Genomic DNA, 27,135 nt, shown 5'->3' with positions numbered 1-27,135 from the left:
GAGCCCCCACCTCTATCACTTCTCTATCAGTATCACTATTTCATCCTCCCAGGGATTCTGGTTTTTGGATCCCAATACTTCTTATCTAAGATAGCGCTAACCTTTAGTTGAGACTTTTTGAAACATCCTAGCTTTTTAAATTGACAGGCCAACACTCCTGTATCATTGTCTTTCTCATCTAATTGCTTTTAAAAAAACTGTTATTAAAGCAGAGGTGAAGTCACATATCTCCTTGCAACTGCACTTTTCCTTCAACTTGTAGATTTCTCTGTCTTTCTTAAAACAGTCTGCGGTAGCTAGTCATACCACACACAACAAAAACCAGCTGATTGCAGTGGCAGCACGTCTACCATCTTTACCAAATTTCATAAACTTTTGTTCTTGTAACATACACTCTATTCCATCTGGCATTTCTGGGGCATCCTCTTACTTATGCGGAGCTCTGCAACAATCAGGTGGGTGGGCGATCCCTCCCCATATCAAGGAAGCAGTACACCATGGGATTTCCCCCACAGATTCTCCACCCTACCTCATGATTTGGTATCCAGCCGCCTATACCAATTGTTCTGAGTATGGCAAGGAACTGTGTAAAAAGACAGCCTTCTACCAAAATGTGAAGGATATGACAGACCAAAGAATGACTCCAAGAAGTCCACCTTGGCAAGTTAAATAGAGCATTTGTTGAGGGCTTACATGGAGTCCTCACTCTCAGGAAGAGGAGGAGAGACAGCAATTCCTCATTATAATGGTCCACACTGATCAGAGGGGAAGGCAGGGTTTTATAGTGGGCACTGACAAAGAAAGCACGTAGTCAAAAGAGTACATACACGTGATTACTAACAATGATAACTGTTTAGTAATGTTTGTCCATCTGGGGACAACTTCCCATGTAGTTAACCTTGGCGGAAGACAACAGAGGCACAGAGCTGAGACAGTTTGTGCAGGAATTTGCATAATTGCTGATTTAGTTGGAAGAATTGGAGGATATTCCAAAATACAAAAAAAAAGGCACATTAGAAGAGGTAAAAAAAAAATCACTAAAGAATACAAAACCAGATTTGAAAAGGGGGCTAATAGACCTACTTGAAAACACTTACTAATCAAACTGCCCAATGTCAAATACAAAGATAATTCTAAAAGCAGCAAGAGAAAAGCAATTCATCACATATAAGGGAAGCTTGATAAGACTAAATGTGGATTTCTCATCAGAAATCACAGAGGCAAGAAGGCAGTAATATGATACATTTAAAACACTGAAGGAGAAAAACTGCCAGCCCAAAATTCTGTATCCAGCAAAACTGTCCTTCAAATATATATAGAGAGTGTTTAAAATATTCACAAACAGTAACTGAGAGAGTTCACAAAAAAGAGGTTGCCCTACAAGAAATACTAATGAGACTGCTACAGGCCATAGGAAGAGACAGGAGAGAGAGTTTGGAGGAGAGCGTAGAAATGGTTATCTGTAAGGACAATTACAAGGGTAAAAAGAGAGGAAAAAATAAGATATGACATTTAAAAGTCAAAGGATAAAATAGTTGAAGAAAGTATTCCTTTACATTAATAACATTGAATTATTAATATTAACTGATTAATATCTATATGCTGTCTCTAAAAGACTCACTTTAGACCCAATGACACAAATAGGTTGAAAGTGAAAGGTTAGAAAATGACATTCCATGCAAACAGTGACCAGAAAAGAGCAGGGAAATCTATAGCAATTTTGTACAAAATAGACTTTAAATGCAAAACAATTAAAGAGAAAAAGAAGGGCAATATATATTAATAAAACAGGCAATTCACTGAGAAGATATTACTATCATAAAAATTTATGCTTCCAGCCAGGATGCCCCAACATACATGAGACAAACACTAGCAAAACTGAAAGGAGAAATAAGTGTATCTATAATAATAAATGGAGACTTCAATGCAGCACAATTAATGGACAGAATATCTAGACCAAGGACCAATAAGGAAATAGAGAAATTGAATAATATGATAAATGAACTAGACTTAACAGACATTTACAGAACACTATACCCAACAACAGCAGGATATAAATTCTTCTTAAGTGCTCATGGATGATTCTCCAGGACAGACTACATGTTGAGTCACAAAGCAGATCCCAATAAATTTAAAAGATTGAAATTGTACAAAGAACTTTCTCTGATCTCAATGGAATGAAATTGGAAAAGAATATCAAGCAGAGAACTGGAAAATTCATAAATATGGAAGGTAAACAACACACTCCTAAATGATCTGTGTATCAAAGAAGAAATTACAAGAGATTTCTTGTAATTTCTTAAGTAAATATCTCAAGACAAATGAAAATGAAAATGCAACATACCAAAACTTAACAGATTAAAAAAAAAAAACACTTAAGGGATGTAGTGAATGCAGTGTTGAGAGGGAAACTTATAGCCCTAAATGCCTACTTTTGAAATGAAGGAAGAGGCCCAGCCAAATGACCAAATCGAAACACTGGAGGAAACACAGAATTTGCAACCATAAATCAAAGATGGTCATACAAAACTCCTAAACAAGTTCAATGGGTTGGCTAAAGACATAAAGAATATAAATAAGACACTAGAAGAACATAAGGAAGAATCTGAAAGAATAAACAGAAAAATATCAGATCTTACGGAAATGAAAGATACTGTGGATCAATTCAAAATATACTAGAGACACATAGATTGGAAGAGGCAGAAGAAAGAATAAGTGAACTAGACATCAGAACAACTGAATTAGGATGTGTAAAAGAACAAATGGCAAAAAAAGATGAAAAAACTTGAATCAGATTTCAGGGACATGATAGACAACATGAAGCATACAAATATAAGAATCATTGGTGCCCCAGAAGGAAAAGAATAAACGGCTAGGAGGATTATTTGAGAAAATAATTGGGGAAAATTTCTCAAACCTTATAAAAGATGTAAATATGCAAATCAAGAAAGCCCAATGAACTTTAAATAGAAAATCCAAATAGACCAACTTAAAGACACATACTAATCAGACTGTCAAATGCTGGAGGGAAGCAGAAAGTCCTGAAAGCAGCAAGAGAAAAGCGATTCACACATACAAGTGAAGCCAAGTAAGACTGAGTTTGGACTATTCAACAGGTACCATGGACACAAGAAGGCAGTAGTATGATATATTTAAGAATCTGAAAGAGAAAAGTCTCCAGCCAAAAATTCTTTATCCAGCAATGCTGCCCTTCAAAAGTGAGGGAGAGATTAAAATTTTCACAGACAAACAAGGGCCAAGAAATTCTGTTGACAAGAGACTGGCCCTGCATGAAACACTAAAGGGAGTTCAGTTGGCTGAAAAAAAGACAGGAGAGAGAGAGGTCTAAAGTAGGGTAAAGATTTGAAGAGTATTAGAAAGTGTAACTTGGATAAAAAGAGAGAGAGGGAAAAATATAAAAATCTGACAAATAAAAATCAAAGAATAAGATGGTACATTCAATAACTGATTTTACAGTAGTAACTTTGAATGTTAACAGACCAAACTCTAAAATACAGATTGGTAGAATGGATTAAAAATATGATCCATCTATATGCTGTTTACAAGAGATTCATTTCAGACCCAAAGATACAAATAGATGAAAGTGAAAGGATGGAAAAAGATATTCTATGCAAGCTGTAACCAAAAGAAAGCAGGAATAGCTATATTAATATCAGACAAAATATAATTTAAATGCAAAGATACCATGTGATAAGGAAGGACATTACATATTAATAAGGGACAATTCACCAAGAAGAAATATCAATCATAAATGTTTAAACACCCAATCAAGGCACTCCGAAGTACTTGAGGCAAACATTGGCAAAACTGAAGGGAACAATAGATGTTTCGACAATAATAGTGGAAGACTTCAATACACCACCCTCTTCTATAGACAAAACAATAAACAGAGATCAATAAGGAAACAGAGAACATAATATGATAAATGAATCAGACTGAACAGATATATATAGATTGTTACAGCCCCAAACACCAGGATATACATTCTTCTCTAGTGCTCATGAAACTTTCTCCAGGATAGATCATACGCTGGGGCACAAAACAAGTCTTAATAAATTTTAAAAGATTGAAATTATTCAAAATACTTTTTCTGGCCACAATGGAATGAAGCTGGAAATCAATAACCACCAAAGAACGTGAACTTTCACAAATATATGCAGATTAAATAACATACTCTTAAACAATCATTGGGTAAAGGAAGAAATTGCAAGAGAAATCAGTAAAATCTGGACATGAATGAAAATGAGAATACAACATATCAGAACTTGCAGGATGTGGTCAAAGACGGTGCTGAGAGGGAAATTTATTGCCCTAAATGCCTTTATTAAAAGAGAACAAGCAAAAATCAAGGACTTAACTGCTCACCTGAAGGAACTAGAGAACAAACAGCAAACAAGCCCCAAAGCAAATAGAAGATGAGAAATAACAATGATTAAGCAGAAATAAATGAACTAGGAACAAAATAAACAATAGAAAGAATCAATAAAACCAAAATTTGGGTCTTTGAGAAAATCAATAAAATCAATGAACCCCCTAGTTAGGCTGACAAAGAAGAAAAGATAGAGGATACAAAGAAAATAAGAAATGAGGGGAGGACCAATAAATGGAAAAAGAAATAAAACAAATCATAACAGGATACCACAAACAACTATATGCCAACTAACTCGGCATATTTGATGAAATGGACAAATTGCTAGAAACACATGGACAACCTACACTGACTTGAGAATAATTCAGAAGACTTCAATAAGCCAATCACAAATAAATAGTTTCAATCAGTCAACAAAAACCTCTCTACAAGGAAAAACCCAGGGGCCAGATGGATTCACAGGGTAATTTTCCCAAACATCCCAAGAAGAACTAGCACCATTCCTGCTCAAACTCTTCCCAAAAAATTGAGGAAAAAGGAATGCAACCTAACTCATTTATGACAACAACATCACTCCAATATCAAAACCAGATAAAGATACTACAAGAAAGGAAAACTACAAACCAACTTCCCTAATGAATATAAGATGCAAAAATTGTCAACAAAACACTTACAAATAGAATCCAATGCACATTAAAAGAATTGTACACCATGTGGGATTTATTTCAGGCATGCAAGCGTGATTTAACACGAGAAAATCAATCAAGTTATTACAACATATGAACAAGTCAAAAGGGAAAAAAAATCACATGATTATATGGATCGATGCTGAAAATGTATTCAACAAAATTCAACATTCTTTTCTGAAAAAAATTAAAAGACAGAAATTGAAGGAAACTTCTTCAATATGATAAAGGGCATATATGAAAAAAATGCAGCCAGCATCATACCCAACAATAAGAGACCGAAAGTCTTTTCCCTGAGACAGGGAAGAATATAAGGATGCCCACTGTCGCCACTATTATTCAGAACTGTGCTAGAAGTTCTAGCTAGAGCAGGAAGGCAAGAAAAAGAAATAAAAGTCATCTAAATCAGAAAAGGTATACATAGTAAAACTTTTCATTGCTTGAAGATGACATGATCCTATACTTGGAAAATGTGGAGAAATCTTGAGCTAATAAACATATTCAGCAAAGTGGTGGGATACAAGATTAATGCACAAAAATCAGTAATGTTTCTATACACAACTAATGACCTAACTGAGGAGACAATTAAAAAAATTCTGTTCACAACAGCAACTTAGAGAATCAAGTATCTAGGAATAAACTTAACAAGGAATGTAATGAATCAATACATAGAAAACTAAAAAACATTGCTAAAACAAATCAAAGATCTAAATAGGTGGAAAGACATTCTATGTTCATGGATAGGAAGGCTAAATATTGTTAAGATGTAAATTCTACCCAAATTGATCTACAGATTCCAATGCAACACTAATCAAAAATCCAACAACTTATTTCGAGTTCTTGGAAAAGGTAGTTATCATATTTATTTGGAAGGGAAAGGGGACCCGAATAGCCAAAAACATTAAAAAGAAGCATGAAGTGGGAAGACTTATACTTCCTGATTTTAAACCTCATTATAAATCCACAATGGTCAGAACAGCATGGTATTGGGATAAAGACAGACATAGTGATCAATGGAATCAGATTGAGAGTTCAGAAATAGACTCCAGATCTGTGGTCAGTCAATCTTTGACAAGCCCCCTAAATCCTCTGGACTGGGAAAGAATAGTCTTTTCAATAAATGGGGCAGGGAGAACTGGACATCTATAGCCAAAGGAATGAAGGAAGACCCCTACAACACACCCTATAAAAATTAACTCAGAGTGGATCAAAGATCTAAATATAAAAGACAGTGCCAAAAAACTTCTAGAAGAATATATAGGGAAACATCTTCAAGACCTAGTAAAAAAACCTTAGACCTTACACCCAGAGCACAAGTAATGAAAGAATAAATAGATAAATGGGAACGCCTCAAAATCAAATCCTTCTGTGCTTCAAAGGACTTTGGCAAAAAGGTGAAGAGGCAGCCAACTTAATGGGAAAAAATATTTGGGAACCATATATCTGGTAAGAGTTTGATATCAAGTATATACAAAGAAATTATACAACTCAACAACAAAAGAACAAGCAACCCAATCATAAAATGGGCAAAATATGGCTAAATAGTTTCCAAAGAAGAAATACAAAAGGTTAAGAAGTACATGAAAAGATGTTCATCTACATCAGCTATTAGGAAAGGCAAACCAAAATCACAAGATTTCTCATACCTACAAGAATAGGTATCCTTAAACAAATAGGAAACTACAAGTGTTGGAGACGATGTGGAGAAACTGAATACTTAAGCACTACGGAAGGAATATATAATGGTACAGCCACTGTGGAAGACAGTTTGGCAGTTCCTCAGAAAACTAAATATTGTGTTGCCCTACAACCCAGCAATACCATTACTAGAAGAGCTGAAAGTAGTGACGCAAACAGACATTTGCACACTAATGTTCATAGTGGCATTATTCATAATTGCTAAAAGATGGAAACAACCCAGGTGTCCATCAACAGAAGAGTGGATAAACAAAATGTGGAATAAATATATGATGGAATATTATGCAGGAGTAAGAAGAAATAAGGTCCTGAAGCATATAACAAATGGATGAACTAACAGAGATACTGCTGTGTGAAATAAGCCAGACACAAAAGGATAACTATATGATTTCACTAACATGAACCCCCTGGAAAATGTAAATTCAGAGTCTTAAAATGTAACATATAGGGGACCAAGAGTAGACAGGAGCTAGAGAAGGGCAAATGGTGACCTAATATGTTCAGACTAGTTAACGAGATTGAACTTCAAAGTATAGGAATGGACAGAGGTGAAGGTAGTTCATTAGTGGGTTTATAAGTAATAGTGCCATGTTGAAGGTGAATATGATTGAAAGGGGTTGTTTAGAGCCATGTACCTCACCGATTAACACTAAACACATAAATAAGTTCTTTAACAACTACTTCAAAGTATGACAATTGTGCAAAAAAGTTAATAATAAAAGGGTACCTGGAAAAACTATGTATTGTATGTTAAGGTCTGTATTTAACAGGAATACTTCATTAGTACCACAACAATACTAGGGGCAAATAATTGGGGGGGGGGGACAAGAATTAAGGTGAGTTTGGGATTTTCTCTTTGGTGTGGGTGTGTCTGTCATTTTTCTCTTGGAAACAATGAAAATTGTCTAAAATTGAGAGTAATGATTGTACACTTAAGGGAGTATACCGTGAAAAATAGTTTATTTTGGATAGTATATATGCTATATGACTATATCTCATCATAATATGCAGATTCAAAATAAATGAATAAACAGAAAGATTCGAGTGCCAGTGAAAATGTGGAGAGAGAGGTATGACTATTCAGTGTTGGTAGGGTAGCCGAGAATGGGGCAGCTCCTCTGGACGATAATGTAGTAGATCCACAGGAGGCTAAATATAGGGTCGCCATATGATTAGGCAATTCCGTTACTGGGAATATACTTGAAAGAACTGAAAGTAGGGACTCGAATAGACATTTTCACCCTGATGTTGAGGGTGACATTATTAACGATACCCAGTGGATGGAGGTAGCCATACGGTACCAAACTGAGAAGCAGAAGGGTAAACTGTTGTGTACACATGATGGAATACTGTCCAGCTACAGAAAGGAACTAGAAGACAGGACATTTGAAATCCTACACACAAAACAACAGAAAGGGAAAAGAATGGAAAAATACGAGCAGTGTCTTAGGGAACTGAATGACAACGTAAAGCATATGAATATATGTATTATGAGTTTTCCAGAAGGAGAACAGAAGGAAAAAGGGACAGAAAGAATAATGGAGGACTGTTACTGAAAATGTCCCATCTCTTATTAAAGACATACAATTACAGATCTAAAAAATACATCATACCCCAAACAGAACAGATCTGAACAAATCTACTCAAAGACACCTACTAATCTGATTGTCAAATGTCAAAGACATAGAGAATTCTGAAAGCAGGAAGAGAAAAGCAATCCATCACATATAAGGGAAGTGCAGTAAGACTATGTATGGATTTCTCAGCAGAAACCATCGAGGATAGAAGGCGGTGGTATGTTATATTTAAGACAACGAAAGATAAAAACTTCCAATCAAGCCTAGATTGCAAGCTTTTAGAGCAGACACATTAAGTCCAGAGTGGTGATTATTATTTCTATTATTATCATTCTATTATTATTTTGAGAGGCTGTTTTATATATATTTAACCTGATATTTAGAGATAAGAATGAAGCTAAACAGGTTGGGGTTAAGGTAATTGAGAGCATAGGGGTAAGGAAGACAGTGTCTGTATTTTAGAACCACACATACTCTTTGAGACCAATAGAAGAAAGGTTTATTTGGTCTGGAACTGAAATTTTCTGTAGTGCATAATCTAACTCAACCTATCTGTACAGCTCATTTGAACAACTGAAACAGAGGAAGCACAGACTAAGAAAGAGGTCCTTTAATCCTGTATAGATTATTGTAATGCCTGGATACATCCTAGAGTATGTAATCCTAGAGCAGATAATCAAAAAGTATTGGCAAAGTTCCCTGAGGGATGGGAGAAAAATATGGAACTATTAAGCCTTATCATCAGGGAATCGCCTGATACTGTCAAACTTTAGGGACACCCAAATCAATAGGCCATGCCCTTGATCATGAGGCTTACTCTTGTGAAGCTTATGTAGGCAGCAGAGAAGCTTAAACTACCTATAGACCTATAGAATGTCTAAGAGTTACTTCTAGAGGACCTCTTTTGTTGCTCAGATGTGGCCTCAGTCTCTCTAAGCCCAACTCTGCAAGTGAAATCACTGCTTTCCCCTACATGGAACATGACATCCTGGGGTGAAAGTCTCCCTGGTGATGTGGGAGATGACTCCCAGGGATGAATCCAGATCTGGCACCATGAGATGAATAATTCCTTCCTGATCAAAAGGGGGAAATGAAGTGTAACTAATATAGGACCAGTGGCAGAGAGTTCAAATAGAGTCAAGAGGCTACCCTGGAGGTTGCTCTTATGCAAGCTTCAGATAGATCTTGCTACCTATTGTAGCCTGCCAAACCCCAGCCAGAACCATTCCAGCTAATCCTAAAGAACACTTGGGCAATATGTAAGATTCCACAAGGGTTGTAGGCAATAGAGTAACTTGCCAGAAACCTACAACCTCCAAATGGGTCCCTGGTCCACATAAGTCCTGAAACCTAGCCTCTCCAAAATATCAGATAGTTTCATCTCCCTACCACATACTAGTGAGAGACCCTTCAATATCAAAAATTTAGAGTGGCCATAGTCCAAACACCCTTAGTGAGAGGGATGGAAAGATCAAAGGTGATGGTAGAGTTATACAGGTTCTTTCTTACATGGGAAGGCACAGGATGATCTCTGTTGGCCTTCTCTCCAGGCCTCTGGGTTCCAACAACTTTTCCCAGGGTGATTTCTTTCTGCATCTCCAAAGGCCTGAGCTGAACTGTGAGTGCTGAGATGACGTATGCTGAGCTTCTTGGGCTGTGCTATGTTGAGCTCTCTCATTTAAGCACCAACCAATAAATCAAACATCATTCATTACAGCAGGCACAACTCTTAGCTGACTGCAGATGTAAATCAGCAACAGATGAGATTCACATACTACTGGCTCATGTCCATAGCAACAGAACTAAGCATGTTCACTTGGTCAAGTTGACACCTGAACCTAACTACAACAGGGAATCTTGTTGTTGTTGTTTCTCCTTGGTATTTTTGTATTCTTTATATTTTTCTTTTTATTATTTTTTATTTTTTCCACTTCTTTCTTTGCACAAGACATGGGAATGTCCTCATAAAGATTGTGGTGGTGAGTGAATGATTATACTGGGAGCTATTAATTGTTCACTTAGGATGGATTGTATGGTTTGTGAATAAAACTGTTTAAAAATAAACAGAAAGAGGGTGGTGTGACTGTGGCTCAGTTGCAGATTTCTTACCTTCCATGCCAGGTTTGATTCCCAGTGCCTGCCCATGCAAGAATAAAATTAAATAAACAGAAAGATACAAGTGCTGGAGAAGTTGTACAGAGAGAGATATAAGTATTCACTGTTGGTGGAGAAGTAAAATAGTGTACCCCTCTGGAGACCAGTGTGGTGGTTCCACAGGAGCCTAAGTATAAGGTTGCTATGATCCTGAAACCCTGTTATGTGGTATAGACCTGGAAGAACTAAAAGCAGGGACACAAAGAAACCTTGCACACTAGTGTTTAGAGTGGCAGTATTCATGATTTGCAATGGATGGAGTGGCATAATGATACACTGAAGGATGAACAGAAGGGTAAATTTTGGTTTACACATCCAACAGTATATTGAACAGCTGCACAAAGATTCAATATGTGAGGCATACAACTAGGTGAATGAACCTCAAGGATACAATATTGAGTGAAATAAGCCAAAAACTAAAGGAAAAATATTATAAGGTCTCACTAATACAAACTACCTATAGTGAATAAATCCTGAGAATTAAAGATGAGAACAGAGGTTATTAGGAGATAGAAAGAGGGTAGAAATTGGACAATCAATGACTAAGGATTACAGAATGTTCAATAAGGCTTATTGTAAATGTTCCTAGATTGTAAGCTCTTACAGAAGTAACATCTATTCCTGAGTTTTAACTGCTATTTCTAAATTATGATATGCTGAGCATTTTGTGCATAACCTTTGGGTATCTGTGTGACATTTGAGACTTGGAGTTAGAGTTCTGCATCTCTGAAAGTCAGCATTACACCATACAGGAACTGTTAAAGAAGCTGAAAAAGTTCAGACTTCAATTAAAGATATGAACGAAGCAGATCTGGTCAGATCTAAGGTAAATCAGACTAAAAGATAAAGGATGATATTGACTATGATTTAAACTTCAATTTCTGTGTGAAATGAAAGGAAGAGATGTTTGCTTGGTACAAAATTTATATTTTCTGTAGCACACTATCTAATTTAAGCTGTATAGTCAGTTTATTCAAACAACATAATTAACATGGAACCTTGAATAGGGAATGAAATATTATTTACAGGTTAATACACTATCCTGATTAAGGCAGAAAATTAAAAAAAAGTATTTACAAAGTTCCCTTGAGGGACAGGGAAAATATGGGAATATTAAACTTTACCCCCTGGGGAATTTCTGACATTCTCCCAAGCATTGGGGACTACCAATTTAATAGGACAAGCCCTCAATTATGGAGCTTGTCATTATGAAATTTATTCCTGCAAAGGAGAAGCTAAGCCTCCTTATAATTATGCTTAAGAGTCACCTTGAGCAAATTTCCTTTGTTACTCAGATGTGGCCTCTCTCTGAAAGTCAACTCTGCAAATAAACTCACTACCCTCCCTACTACATGAAACATGACTCCTAGGATTGTAAATCTCCCTTGCAACATGGGACATGATCCCCAGGGATGAGCCTCACCCTGGCATCATAGGATTGAGAAAGACCTCTTGACCAAAAGGAGGAAGAGAAATGAAGCAAAATAAATTTTGGCGGCTATGAGATTTCAAATAGAGATGAGAGGTCATTCTGGAGGTTATTCTTATGCATTATTTAGATATTCCTTTTTGGTTTCTACTGATTTGGAGTAGTTAGTAGGAAATACCTAAAACTACTGAACTGTAATCCAGTATCTTTGATTCTTGAAGATGATTGTATAATGATATAATTTTACAGTATGACTGTGAAAACACTGTGACTAAAATTCCCTTTAATAAGTTTATGGGCCGATGAGTAAGAAAATAAAGACAAAAAAAATAAGCAATAGGGGAGCATAAGGAGTTTGAGATATTTTGGGTGTTCTTTTTTATTTTTATTTTTTGGAGTAATGAAAATGTCCTAATTGTGGTGATGTATCCACAGCTATTTAATGATACTATGAGTCACTGACTGTATTCATTGGATGATTATATGGTATGCAAATATGTCTCAATAAAATTGCATTAATTGGGGTGCAAAGGTAATTCAGTGGTAGAATTCTCACCTGCCATGCAGAAGACCTGGGCTCGGTTCCTGGCCCATGCACTGCCTCCCCCCACTCCGCTGCAGAAAAAAACCAAAACAAACAAGTGAACAAACAACAGACAAAAGTTCAACAAATGGTGCTGCACTAATGGGATACTCACATGTGACCCCTACCATACAGCATTAATTTTAAATACATATATATATAACCTGGTATTTCCCTGAAACTTTGAGTATCTGTGTGACACCTAAGACTCAGAATTGGTCTCAAAGTCAACATTGCTATATGCAACAGCTGTTAAAGAAACCGAAAAAGAGATCAGGCTTCATTTAGAGATATGGATGAAGTTGATCTGGTTGGGACTAAGGTAAACTAGAACACAAGACAAAGGATGATATTGTTGTACTCTAGAGCTTCACCTACTATATGAGACCAAAGGCAGAGAGGTTCTTTTGTCAAAAACCTAAATTTTTGGTTAAGACGATCTAAATCAGCCTGCCTGAATAACTCATTTAAACAAACCAAACACATGGATCCTAGAATGGGAATGAGGGCCCGTAATTCTCAGTAGTTTAATGTATTACCCGAATACATCCCAGAGTATGCTGGGCAGATAAATAAAATACATTGACAAATGGTATTAGTATTGGATGTGTGAATCTTCTTCTGGGGGCAGCTGCTAATATTGAAACCAACACAAGACCCATCTCCCCAGCTCTAAATTTCTAAAGAGACAGTATCTGTAGCTAACCTTAATAGACTGGGCAAGGAGGCCCTGGTGGTCCCTTCCAGCATTTCTAAATCTTGGACTCATATCCTTTTCTCTTATATGATCATGCAGCCTACAGAATTCTGGGCAATAAGGAGCCAGGGCTGTTCTGGCTCTGTAACAGGGTCAAACCAGGGAATGGCTAACTTGTGACATTTTGGCACCCCCAGGGGTACGACGGTAGGGGGCATTATTTATTAGGAAGCTCAACAAAGTAACTACAGCCTGGGGTGTGCAAGTGTAAGACTATGTTTGTGTGCACATATGTGCACTCACATATCTGCCTGTGTATGTACAGAACTACATTGCTGCATTTCTTGAGAAAGGTGCAAAAATTTCACCTACACAGAGGGACATACCTGCTTTATTTATAACAGAAGGTTAAATTTTAATTTTTTAAAGGACACTGCTAATGATTATCAAGTTTTTAGTTTTGCTATTTTTTTAATTGGTAGAGGATTTTTTATATATTTTTTCAATTTTGCTGGTTTGTGTCCTTATTTATATAAATACTTTATCCATAAGGGCAAGGAAAAAACCTTCTTTGTTTCTAATCATTGTGGTTGTCATTGTCCTTATTTTATTTCTGGTATGATTTACCTGTCTACCTTCTAAATGCGAATGTTTTCCTGTATTTGTACACTATCAGATTCTATAGTTTTGTAGATAATTTAACCAAATTGCACTGCATATTATTATGTTGCAAGCATAAACTTCTATTTTAATGTCTGTAAATACTTCAGAACTGGCTTCTCTTCTCAGACTCTTACTGGGGAATTATTGTTTACATCACAAAAACTATAGAATCTCTATGCTCATGTAGTGTAAATAGTAAAGTGATCTGCTTATAAATAAACTTAACAAATACATTATGGAGATTAAAAAGAAAATATCATCACACAAAAAAATGTATTGGCAAAATCCCTTGAGGGATTGGAGAAGATAAGGCTAACTATAATTATGCCTAAGAGCTACTTCCAGAAAACCTCTTGTTTGCTTAGATGTGACATCTCTCTTTTTAAGCCCAACTCTGTGAGGAAAATCATTACCTTCCCCCCCTACGTGGGACATGACATTCAGGGTGAAAGTCTCCCTGGCAATGTGGGATATGACTCCCAGGGATGAGCCTGTCCCTGGCACCGTGGGATCAACAATGCATTTCTGACCAAAAAGGGGTAAAGAAATGTAATAAAATAAGGTTATCACATCAACTAGTTCCAGCCCCCAACCCATATTATCAACAGCCCTTCCAACACAGAAAAGTTAGAATGGGCATAGCCCAAATACCCGTAAAGAATGGAAGAAAGATCAAAGTTGATGGTGGAATTACACAGAGAAGGTAGGGCTTAACAAGTGAGTATGATTGCTGAGTCATTATACTGATAATTCCTTTAGTCTCTAGTGTCTTAGACCAGCTAGAAGTTAAACCTAAAATTGTGGAATTGTAACCCATACCAAACTCTGAAACCTTTTCTACAATGTACTTTTTGACATTTACAACGTTTTCATATATATGTTATTTTTCACACAAAAAAAGTCGATTGTGATGATAAATGCACAGCTAAATAGTGATACTGTGAACCAATGATTGTGTACTTTGGATGATTACATGGTATGTGAATATATAATATATATCAATAAAAAATAAGGTTGTCAGTGGTTAAGAGAGGCTATTCTAGAGGCTACTCTTAAATGCAAGCTTTAGCTAGATATTGCCAATTACCACGCTTTGCAAAACCCCAACCAAAATCATTCCTGTTAATGCTAAAGAAAACCTAGGGCTCTATCTGAGATTCTACAAAAGTTTCACATACTCAGATTACTTTGCAGAACCCTGCAACCTCCAGATGTTGCCAAATAAGTCTTGAAACCCAAAGGGGCCAGCCTCTCCAAGAATATCAATAGTTCCATCCCCCCATCCCATATTATTGACACCCCTTTTCAACATGAAAAAGTTAGAAGAGGCATAGTCCAAATACCCCTAAAGATTGGGAGAAAAATCAAAGGAGAAGTAGGAGTTATAACAGAGAAGACAGGATTTAACAAATGAGTATGACTGCTGAATCATCATATTGATATTTTTTTAGACTAAGTGTTTTAGAGCAGGGAGGAGGAAAAACCAAAAATTGCAGAATTGAAACCCATATCAAACTTTGAAATCTGTTCCATAACTACTTGTTAAAATGTACTTTGAAATTTATTACTTTTTTGTATGTATGTTGTTTTCACAATAAAAAAACATTTTAAAAAAAGGAGAAGAAAACTAATCAGAATTTTAAGTAAAGAAAACAGAAAGATGTCTCAGGTTAATTGATGTCTCAATTATGGGCCTGGCAAAGACATAAGAAGGGAAATTGCCACAAAGAGGCTAATCATAAGCAAAGAGACGATGTAAAATTAAAGAAGCCAGAGGAGAAGGAAATGTGAAGGAAGGAGTGTAGTTGTTCATGTGTCCAGAGAAAAGAACAGCAGAACTCTTTTTCTTGTAGCTTCTAAGAGAGCAATTCTTATGTGATTATACTGGGGCCAGAAACCAGATTTCACATGTGTGGGTAGAGAAGGAGAAGGCAGGGGCTACAGTTGACGGTTCTTTAAATGTTTTTCAATGATTCAAAAGACAGAAGAGGATGGTAGATGAAGGGCATGACAATACGACAATGAATTTTTAGAGAGGAAGCCTCAGAATTTTTCTAGATAAAGGTAAAGAAATAATTAATGGGACAGTGGTGGGTTGAATTGGTATCACAGTGTGGACAAGTTCTTTGTCTCGGTCCACATTCTGGTGTTTGTGAACCCATTACAAACAGTATTTCTTGAAGATTTCACTTCAGTTAAGACAGAATCAGGTTTGGCTTTAATCTATGTTACTGGAGTCCTTTATAAGCTGAGTGAAAGTCAGATAGAGAGAAGCAATGGGTGGCAGCTAGAAGCTGGAAGTCAATAGATAAAGAAAACACTGCCATATACAGTGTCATGTGACAGAAAAACCAAGGACTATGGTTCACTGACAGGCAGGAAAGCTACCTAACTCACTCTATGAAGATGACATCATCCTAATATCAAAGACAGGCAAAGATCCTATAAGAAAAAAAAATTACAGACCAATCTCTCTAGTAACTATAAATGCAAAAATCCTCAACAAAATACTTGCAAAATGAGACCAGCAGCACGTTAAAAGAATTACATACCATGACCAAGTGGATGTTATCCCAGGTATGCAAGGGTGGGGTAAAATACAGGAAGATCATTTAATTAACAAATTGATTAACAAATTGAAGGGGAAAAATCCTGTAATCATCTTGATTTATGTATGAAGGTATTTGACACAATCCAATAGGCTTTTCTTCATAAAAACACTTCAAAAGATAGGAATAGAAGAAAACTTCCTCAACATAATACAGGGCATATAGGAAAAACCCACAGCTAATAACATACTCAGTGGGGAAAGACTGAAAGTCTACCCTCTAATATCTGGAATAAGAGAAGGATGCTCATTGTCACCACTGTTATTCAACATTGTGCTGGAAGTTATACATAGAGCAATAAGGCAAGAAAAGGAATAAAAGGTGACCAGATGGGAAAGGATGAAATAAAACTTTCATTGTTTGCAGACGACATGATCATATATATAGAAAGTCCTGAAAAGCTATTAGACCTAATAAACAAGTTCATTAAAGTGGTGAGATATAAGATAAACACACTAGTGTACAGTGTTTCTAGGAGCAAAATGAGGATAAAATCAAGAAAAAAATTCCATTTACAATAGCAACCAAAAGAATAAAATATCTAGAAATAAACTAACCAAGAGTGTACGAGAACTTATACACAGAAAACTATAAAACATTGCTAAAAGATATCAAGGAAGACCTAAATAAATGGAAGTATAATACATTCATGAATTGGAAGACTAAATATAGTTAAAATGTCAATTCTATCCAAATTGATTTACAGATTCAACATAATACCATTGAAAATCCAAACAGTTTACTTTTCAGAAAGAGAAAAACAATAATCAAATTTATTTGGAAGGGCAAGGAGCCCCAAATAACTAAAAACATCTTGAAAAATAAAAATGTAGTTGGTCTAACACTGACCTTTAAAGCATATCACAAATCTACAGTGGTCAAAACAGCATGGTACTGGCATAAAGATAGATATACTAATCTATCTCAACTGAATTGGGAGTTCAAAAATAGACTCTCTCATCTACGGTCATTGAGTTTTGAAAACTTTTTGTATTTTTAACAGTTTTGATTATGAAATAAAACATAAATACAAAAAAAGTAATACATTTTCAAAGTACAGTGTAACAAGTAATTACGGAACAGATTTCAGAGTTTGGTATATATTACTGTTTCACAGTTTCTTATTTTTCCTTCTAACTGCTCCAAGACACTTAATCTAAAAAATATCAATATAATGATTCAGCAGTCATACTCATTTGTTAAATCCTATCTTCTCTATTATAACTCCTACTTCTTCTTTGATTTTTCTCCCAATTTTCAGGGGTATTTGGACTATGCCTCTTCTAACTTTTTCATGTTGAAAAGGGGTGTCAATAATATGGGATGGGGGGATGGAATTAGTTGATATTCTTGGAGAGGCTGGCTCCTTTGGGTTTCAGGACTTATTTGGCCTAGACACACATCTGGAGGTTGCAGGGTTCTGCAAAGTAATCTGAGTATGTGAAACTTTTGTAGAATCTCAGAGCCCTAAGTTTTCTTTAGCATTAACAGGAATGATTTTGGTTGGGGTTTTGCAAAGCGTGGTTAACTGGCAATATCTAGCTAAAGCTTGCATTTAAGAGTAGCCTCCAGAACAGCCTCTCAACCCTATTTGATATCTCTTAACCACTGATACCTTATTTTGTTACATTTCCCCCCTTTTGGTCAGGAATGTATTGTCGATCCCATGGTGCCAGAGCCAGGCTCATCCTCAGGAATCACGTCCCACACTGCCAGGGAGAATTTCACCCCAAGATGCCATGTCCATGTAGCAGGGAAGGTAATGATTTTCCTTGCAGAGTTGAGCTTAGAAAGATAGATGCTGTATCTGAGCAACAAAAGATATTTTCTGGAAGTAAGTCTTGCACATAGCTATAGGTAGGTTTAGGTTCTCCACTCTGGAAATAAGCTTCTAAAAAGCAAGCCTCAAGATGAAGGGCTTGATCTATTGACTTGGGAGTCCTTCTTATTGGAGACAGTATCAGGGTTTCCCTGGTGGTAAAGATTATCAGTTCCATATTTTTTTCTCCTATCTCTCAAGGATTATCTTAAACTATATAGAATTACAAGTCCTCATTTCAATTCTGGGCTCCTAGTGTTTGAGTTATTTAAATGAGATATCCAGATAGGTTAAGTAAGATCGTGTGCCACAGTAAATGTAAGTTTTGGACAAAATGAACCTCTTCTCCTTTGGTGTCATTGGGTTAGTAAAGCTCTAAAATACAGACAATGTCCTCCTTACCTTGTATTCTGATTCACTTTAATCCCGACCTGATTTGCTTTCTTCTTATCTCTAATTGAAGTCTGATCTCTTTTTTGGTTTCTTTAGCAGTTGTATATAGCAATGCTGGCTTTCTGAGCTATAGAACTCCAACTCTGAATCTAAAGTGCCACACAGGTATCCAAAATTCCAGGGATGTACCAGGTTGTATATACATAGCACAGCATCTCAAAATCTAGAATAACATTAACAGGTTAAATTAGATTGTGTACTACAGAAAATTAACATTAAATGTGATGGCTATAAGAGGTTACAATCTAGGCCCCAATTTTCTTATAGGTAATTTCTAATAGAGACCATATAATATTTTTTCCCTTTACCCCAGTTTATTTTGACCACATAATGTCCCCAAGGTTCACTCACCTCATTACATGTCTCACAACTTCATTCCTCTCTGTACTCACATAATAATCTATCATATGTATATACCACAGTTCCCTAATCTACTTCCTAGTCAGTTAATCCATCTCCATACTTTGGGCATCATGTACAATGTCCAGTCATCAATCCATGTCTCACATTATCCTCACATAGCTGTATAATCATTAACACTCTCATTGCTCCAAAGAGAAAAATAATTGATAAACACACCCTCACACAATAAAAAGTTCAAATGTCCCCTTAACTCTTGTCCTTATCCCCAATTATGTATGCCTGGTATTGCTGTGGTACTGTTGATATCTTCCTGTTAAACACAGCTCACAGCATGCAATAGTAGTCTTCCCCTATCCCCTCTACTACTGACCCTGTACAAGATTCATACTTGCCCAGTAGTTCAAGCAAGAACTTATTTATATTTGTAGTGTAAATCAGTGGGATACGTGGCTCTCTACAACTCCATTCAATCATGCTTACCTTCATATGCCAGTATTATAAACCCACTAATGAACTGCCCTCACTTGTATCCATTCCCTTACACTTAAGTTCAACCTCTATTAGCTATCTGTTCACCCATCTCCAGTTTCCATGTATCTCTATGTCCCCTATAATCGATATTATTAACTTCCGAGTTTACCTTTACCAAGGTCTTAATAACAAAGTGTGAGTCCTCCAATTTGTTCTTTATCATGATTATTTTGACTATTGTTGGTCCCTGGCATTTTCACTTAAATTTTAGGATCAGCATGCCAATTTCTGCCCAAAAAAGGCAGCTGGGATTATGGTAAGGATTGCATTAAAGTAGTGTTTCCAATTTAACAATATTAAGTTGTATTGTAAGACCTGAAATTAAGATGCAATATTAAAATGCTGCTTTGACACCTTTGAACCTTATAGTTCCATATAATAATAAAGGCTTGAACTAAGGGAAGTATGATAGATAAAGAGGCAACAACTTTGAGAAAAAAATTTAGCATAGAATTGGCTTAAATGGATAGGAAATTGATGATACTATTATTTGTCTGTACCCCTTTCTCAATAAAATGAGAAAGAGATAGTGCTCTCTTATGAAATCTTGATTAATTTTATTTATGCACACTCTATATCCACCAAACATATATTCCCCTCTACCCCATAAATTCTTTTGAAAATCAATTTTATTGAAGTATAATTCACTACATTAAAATACATGCATTTAAATATACAGTTGAGGACTTCTGACAAATGTTTATACCTATATAGCCACCATTCTAATTGTAATATATAATAATTCCATCCCCTCTCTTGCCCTTTACTCTCAATTTTCTCTGGCAACATGTAACAGACAACTGTTTTACAGAATCTTGAGAAATGTCAATGACCTTATAAGTCCCATTCCATTTCAGAAGAGGAAAGTTCTCCTGAAATATATATAGACTCAGAATTTTTTTAAATAACAGGTCAGGAGCTTTCAAATTCCTCTAAGATCAGAACCCCTACCTTTCAAATATGTGTGTGTGTGTATATATACACAAGTATGTGTGTGTGTGTATATATATATATACACACACACACAAAAAAAATAAGTAGAAATCTTAACAAAAACAAATCCTATGGAATTTTTTATTGTTTCCAGCAAGGCTCTTACCCTTGATTCTTATTTCTTGACACATTTTGTTTGCAGGAAATGCTTTTTACCATTCCTGATATTCATTTTTTCTCCTTCTGTAGAGGCTTCCATTTAGCACAGCACATCGGGCATCTAACCAAGGCTTCACTCCTTCCTCATCTGGAAGGCATTAATTAGCCAATGGTGTGTTTTAAAGGGAAAAGTGAATATGCAATCCTAGCCCTCCTTCCTTCCCCTTTCTCAAGGGAGCAAGCCTGTTCTCAACAGTCTTGACTACTCTTGGCCATGCCATAAAATTGATGAGCATTCCATCTCTGCCTACCAGAGGTTGCTGGGGAAGGTATGCTCAGTCCTCATTATTGAAGCTCACTGGAAATTCAGGAGTCAAGGTCAATACCCTCAGTCTACTCAAGAATGTGAATCCTTGGGGTATGGAATGGGAATCCTATTCAGGAAATCTCTAGCAATTAATTGCAAAGACATGAGTGCTGATATTTTCATTTCTGCTAATTTCATACATCATCTTGCAGCATATAGGATGAGGGCCTCTCCCAAGAGGACTGACAACTGTTTTTGAAAAAGCACTTTTTTGGGTTCAGAAAGGGTGTTGAGCTCCAGAGATGTTTAAAAAAAAAAAAATATATATATATATATATATATATAGTATTCTCTAAATGTCCAAATAGATTTAATATGTAAATCATATGAAACTTGAAGCCCTCTTCTTAACTTACTCCTCTATGAGCCTTTTAACAGTCCTCATTTAATAACATGGCTGATTTCCTATTTTCCGATGTTTACTTATACTGTGTGATGTTTACAATATAATGAGTTTATTGTGTAATAAAGGATTCTCATTTAAAAAAAAAACAGATGAGCAAAAGTCCAGTGTCATTAGCGACACTTGAGTGTTCCTACCAATATCAAATTCTGGGATTCAGAATATGAAAGTACACAAATATAAGAAACATACTCTAAAATCAACTCTTTCATTTATGCAGGTAATATTTTGCTTTCTCATTTTTATTCTATTTTAGTCTTTTTCTCAGTTGACTAAGAATGTGAGAGGGGAAATGAGTGCTAATATACATCCTCTTCAATAAACACTGTAACAGTGCCAGTATATCACACTCCCTACAACTGGGTGATTTATTTGAATCCATCAGAGTGGAAATACAAAGTACAAATTTTTGCATGGAATTACATAATCAATTAAGGGTTACTATAATCCCTAGACAAAAGGAACTTAAATAAGTAAAGGATCACTATGTGATGTGTGGCATGGCTTTTAACTGGGAGAAGGAAAGGGAATGGAGGGGGACAGATCCTTTAGCTGGATATGCAGTAAGGATTGTTTCAAATCTGCCAGAGTAGTAGGCTTTTCCAAAGCTGTCATTTATTGAGAAAGGGAACAGAGAAGGAATAGTTTTAGAGAAATATGATAAATTCAGTGTGGGACACACTGAGTTTGACAGCCCTGGGGAAAAGACCAGTGATGAAGTTCATCTGTCCTCCTGGGAAGGATGCATTTGGAGAACAGGATACTGTTACCACAAAGGTGGTAGCTAAGCTCAGGAGAGAAGATGACATCACCCTAAGTGAGCACAGGGGATGGGGAGAAAGGAAGAAGGCAGAGGATGAACCCTGGGGCAGAGCGAAGTAGGGGTCGGAGATGGATGAAAATGAAGACTACCAAAAACAGTTAAAGAAATATTTCAACCACTAGAATGCCATGTTTCCCCCACTACTTTAAGAAAACCCTTTACAAGACTGAAGTTCTATCTTTAAATATCCTCTCTTTGCAACATGTCATGTCATTGCTGGCTTAGCCCCAGAGTTACTGCATAGGGCATATTCTAAGCCCAGAACTGATACAAGAAAAAAGTGTGACTGGAGGAAAAGGATAAGAGAAATTCCACAAATGGCTTCCAGGCAGAAGAGTGAATTTCCTTGGACTGACCAATGAAGGGCCAGGAATGGGAGTTTAGCTTGTAAAGTGGTTCTTCCATACTATCTCAAGATTTGTATGGGATTGTGACTATGTTACTAATGAAAATATATTAACTAAAATATTCACCAGATATCATGGTGGGAGAAACGTAGTAGACAGGAAATCAATTTAGAGGCAATTTCAAAACTAGATCTTAAGCACTTACAAAAAAAAAAAAGGCAGTGGAAGAAGCAGTGACAGATATTACAAAAATGTATAGCAAGTAAATTCTTTACTTGAAACAGCATGCATGTATTGAACCATAAATTCATTCTTCTTATCAACCAACTATTGTTGAAAAGAAAGTCTGCACTGTTCCCCATTATCCACCCCAAAGAAAAGTCTGCTTCCAAAATCTTATTACTCTAGTACTCCTCTGGTAAGCCTTCAGTTGTATGAAGAGTCAGCTGAGCATTTGTAAAGTGTTTCTTCTGTGTTCTTGAGGTTGCATCTAATAGGTAAGCAATGGAATCATATCTTTGCTCTAGTTTAAATAAAGTGAAATATAAGTTTTTCTGAGACACTAATATCACTCTTTGCAAAGTTGACCTAGGTAGGGTAGGGTTTTTAAAGGAAGTGACCTGAAATGCCTCACTTGTCAACATCAGTGTCTATCACACATACACTGGGGACAAGTTTCTATCCCATTTGTTATTTTACAAGATGGAATTCAAAGGAAATTGACCTTTGATTGAAACATGTCTATATTTGCTATCACTATTTATTTAAATAGGACTCTACAATTGATGAATGGTGGAGGTTTTAAGTAGAAACTATTTCCTGAATGTGTTCCTACCTTGCAAATTTTATATTTCATTTGAACCCAGCAGATATTCATGCAAATGACACATTTAACTTATAATTGGAAGTAAATATAGGCTTTTTATATTTATAGGGACTCTTCATTATAAAAATGTGATGGGTACGTTTATGTGTCAACTTCACCAGGTTATGGTGTCCAGCTATTTGGTCAAGCAAACACAGGCCTGATTGTTACTGTGAAGATAATTTATGGATTTAAATCATCAGTAAGTTGAATGCATCTGTGGCTGATTACATCTATCATCAACTGAAGAGACTGCCTTCAACAATGAGAGATGTCTCATCCAATCAGTTGAAGGCTTTAATAGGAGAACTGATCATTTCAACAGTCACAGTGGAGAATTTCCATCTCTACTTCAGCCAGCCAGCTTCTCCTGAGGAATTAACTGAAAATATTCATCAGAGTTTCCAGCTTGCAGCCCTGCCCTATGGAATTCGGACTTGTCGATCCCCATAGTCACATGAGCCAAGTCCTATTAAAAAAAACTCTTAATATTTACATTATATACCTATCTCTCTCTCTCTCTCTCTATATATATATATCCCGTCAATTCTGTTTCCCTAGAGAACTATGACTAATAAAAAAGTGGCAAAGAACTGATAAATACCATGATTAATATCTAGCATACATTTTCCCCAAATCTTTGATTCTGTAACTGATGGATTTACATTTGATTTAATTCAGGAAAACCAGTGTTTTCTAACCATCAGTTTTCTCATGGCCTCTTTCACCTCCTTATTCCTCAGACTATATATGAGAGGGTTCAACATGGGGATCACCACCGTGTAGATCACAGATGCCACTTTGACCTGATTAGCTGAATAGCTCGATTTGGGCATCACATAAACAAACATAACTGTCCCATAAAACAAAGTAACTGCAGTGAGGTGGGAAGTGCAGGTAGAAAAGGCCTTGTTCCTTCCCTCAGTAGAACGCATGTTCAGAATTGAGTGGAGGATGTAGATGTAAGACACAATTATGGTAGACAGTGTGCTTACAAGAACCAACCCAGAAGAGATGGCAGGAGATATTTCAGCAATATAAACATGGCCACAAGAAAGCTCCAGGAGTGGGAAGAGGTCACAGAAAAAATGGTTGATTTTATTTGGTCCACAGAAGGACAGGTTCATCAAACAGCCAGTAAATGATGAAGCATTCATACATCCACCCAGGTAGGAAGCCCCCAATAGGAGAAAGCAGACCACTGGGGACATTTGGGTGGAGTAGAGCAGGGGAGAGCAGATGGCTACATAGCGATCATAGGCCATAGTGGCCAGCAAGAAGCACTCTGTAGTCCCGAAAGTGACATCAGAGCCAAGTTGGGCTATACAGCCAATGACAGGAATAGTAGTTCTCTCTCGTAGAAAACTCATAAGCATGATTGGTGTGACTGATGTGGAGTACCCAATGTCCACAAAGGCCAAATGACTGAGAAAAAGGTACATTGGGGTATGAAGCTGAGGGCTGCTTCGGATTAAGATAATTATGCTGATATTGCCCACTATAGTAACTATATAGACTGCTAAAAAAATCACAAAGAAGATGGCACGTAGTATAGAATTATCTGTTAAGCCCAAAATAATGAACTCTGTCACTGTTGTATGGTTTTCAGTCTCCATCCATCCATTTACTGGTGCCTATTAAAACCAAACCAGAAGAAATTAAATTGGCTAAAATGAGCCCACAATTAATGTCTATATCTAAAAATAACCTTATAATTAAATATTTAAAATGGTACCTTTATTTCAGTTATGTGGAATACTTTGTGTACGCAAATTTTCAAAGTTCATGAGCATGTTCAAAAGACTTAAGATCAGCTATTCTACTCCTAGTTATACACTACAGAGAAAGCCTTCCCTGTGTGCAAGGAGACACGCAAAAGGATTTTAACAGCAGCATTAATTGTAATAATATAAATCAACTTAAGTGTTCATAGAAAGGCAAGCTCTTGATTTTCCATTCCCATCTCAAATATGCCTCTGCCCCAGGGTTCTCTATCTCAGTACATGCTATCTCCATTTATCCAATGTATTAAGCCAACAAATATGGAGTTGATGTTGACATCTCCTTATTTCTTATTTTTTTACTTGCCCTAGAATTAAAAAAATCATATCCTTCATTACAATAATCGATGTCAAGGCTTAGAAGGTTTCTATATTCAACTTGAAAAAGGCAAATAATATGTTTGGATATTGTGCAGTCTTCCAGGATTTATCTCCTACATCATACCTTTCATACTTATGGAATTGTGTGAAGATATATAAGAAGAGTCTAGAAGCCTTTATGGACTTGTATTAAATGAAAAGTGAACTGATGTATTTGGGGGTCTGCATTAGGTAAGTTTTAGTTTCACCAGTGCTAATAAGCAATTGTAGGGAATTAACAAGTGGGAACATTTGGCCAGGAGCTATAGAGAGGAGAGGATGGAAGAAGCCAGTTAGGAAAGTTAGTAAATTAGATTGAAACATAGTTTAACATTAGAGAATGATGGTTCCTTTGTTCAAATAGAATACAGAATCAAGGACAGTATATTAGTAATATTCATTTCCATGATTCTTTTCATTTTAAGACCAACCTGTTCTTCAGAATACTTTTTCTTCAAGACTATCTATCTGAAGAAGACTGAATAAAACATGCATACATAACTATCAGCAGCCATGTTCTTAGCCAAGTGTGCTACCACACATGTGAATCATCACAATGCTATGTCATATTATAAATAGTACTAGGATTATGTGTCTGAACTCTCAAGTTCTAGCTTTTTTAAACTAAGCAAAGACCCGAGCCAGAAATGAATTCTATATTATTAACGAAAATAGATAAATGAAAGACACAATGAATTTAAAGTTGGATTCGAGTGCCAGCATGAAAGGCAAAGTTATGTGCAGAAATAGATGGGCTTTGAAGCCATACAAATGTGGGATCACTTTCTGGCTCTGCCTCTAACTATGGAATCTTAAACAAGTTACAAAAACTTTGAACTTCTGTTTCCTTACCTGTAAAAAGGGGCTAATAATACATACCTCATGTGATTCTTCTGTTAAATGATATGATGTAGGTGAAAATACTAAGCACTGTTTATACAACAACAGTTGCTCAATTATTATTAGGTGACTTGGAATAATCAACATTTAATTTCTGGTACATAAAGGAGAATCAAAAATTTCTGTATCCTTAAAAAAGAACAAGTATGATCTACTGATATATCCACTGCAGCAGTGAGGATAGGCTCCAGGGAATTGTTACATACAACAAAAACATTTTGTGTCATAAGGGATATAGCCCATTAATTACTTTCATTTGTTTACAATGACGATCCATTGGGACAGAGAAATTACATCTGCACATGATTATGTAAAGATGTATAAATAAAATATTCTCTAAATTCCCAGGGGCTCTATTTATTTTTTTAATGAAATGACTTCAAAGAAGAAATTGCAACATTTTGCCATCATTGAAGTTGAAGTTTTAGAGCAACGTGACTATTAGAGTTGCAGCAATCTCTAGTACTTATGAAGTATGGCTATATTCAGGTAGGGTGGGTTTGACAGTTGTTCTAGTTTGCTAGCTGCCAGAATGCAAAATACCA

At 36.2% G+C, this 27,135-nt stretch overlaps 2 protein-coding genes across 6 annotated transcripts in view; both read right to left on the bottom strand.

The window, feature by feature from the left end:
• LOC143644635 (olfactory receptor 5M5-like) overlaps nt 1-27,135 on the bottom strand; it is a 384,306-nt gene that overhangs the window by 258,181 nt on the left and 98,990 nt on the right. The window lies entirely within an intron of this gene.
• LOC143643636 (olfactory receptor 5P4-like) lies at nt 18,322-25,165 on the bottom strand. The gene is made up of 2 exons (XM_077112241.1): nt 24,251-25,165; nt 18,322-18,494 (listed from the first exon to the last, which is right to left on the bottom strand). The coding sequence occupies exons 1-2, from the start codon at nt 25,163-25,165 to the stop codon at nt 18,474-18,476; spliced, it is 936 nt and encodes a 311-aa protein (XP_076968356.1). The 3' UTR covers nt 18,322-18,473.

This window comes from Tamandua tetradactyla, chromosome 8 (assembly GCF_023851605.1).
Source record: "Tamandua tetradactyla isolate mTamTet1 chromosome 8, mTamTet1.pri, whole genome shotgun sequence".
Lineage (NCBI taxonomy): Eukaryota > Metazoa > Chordata > Mammalia > Pilosa > Myrmecophagidae > Tamandua > Tamandua tetradactyla.
This window is presented reverse-complemented; position numbering and strand designations above follow the sequence as displayed.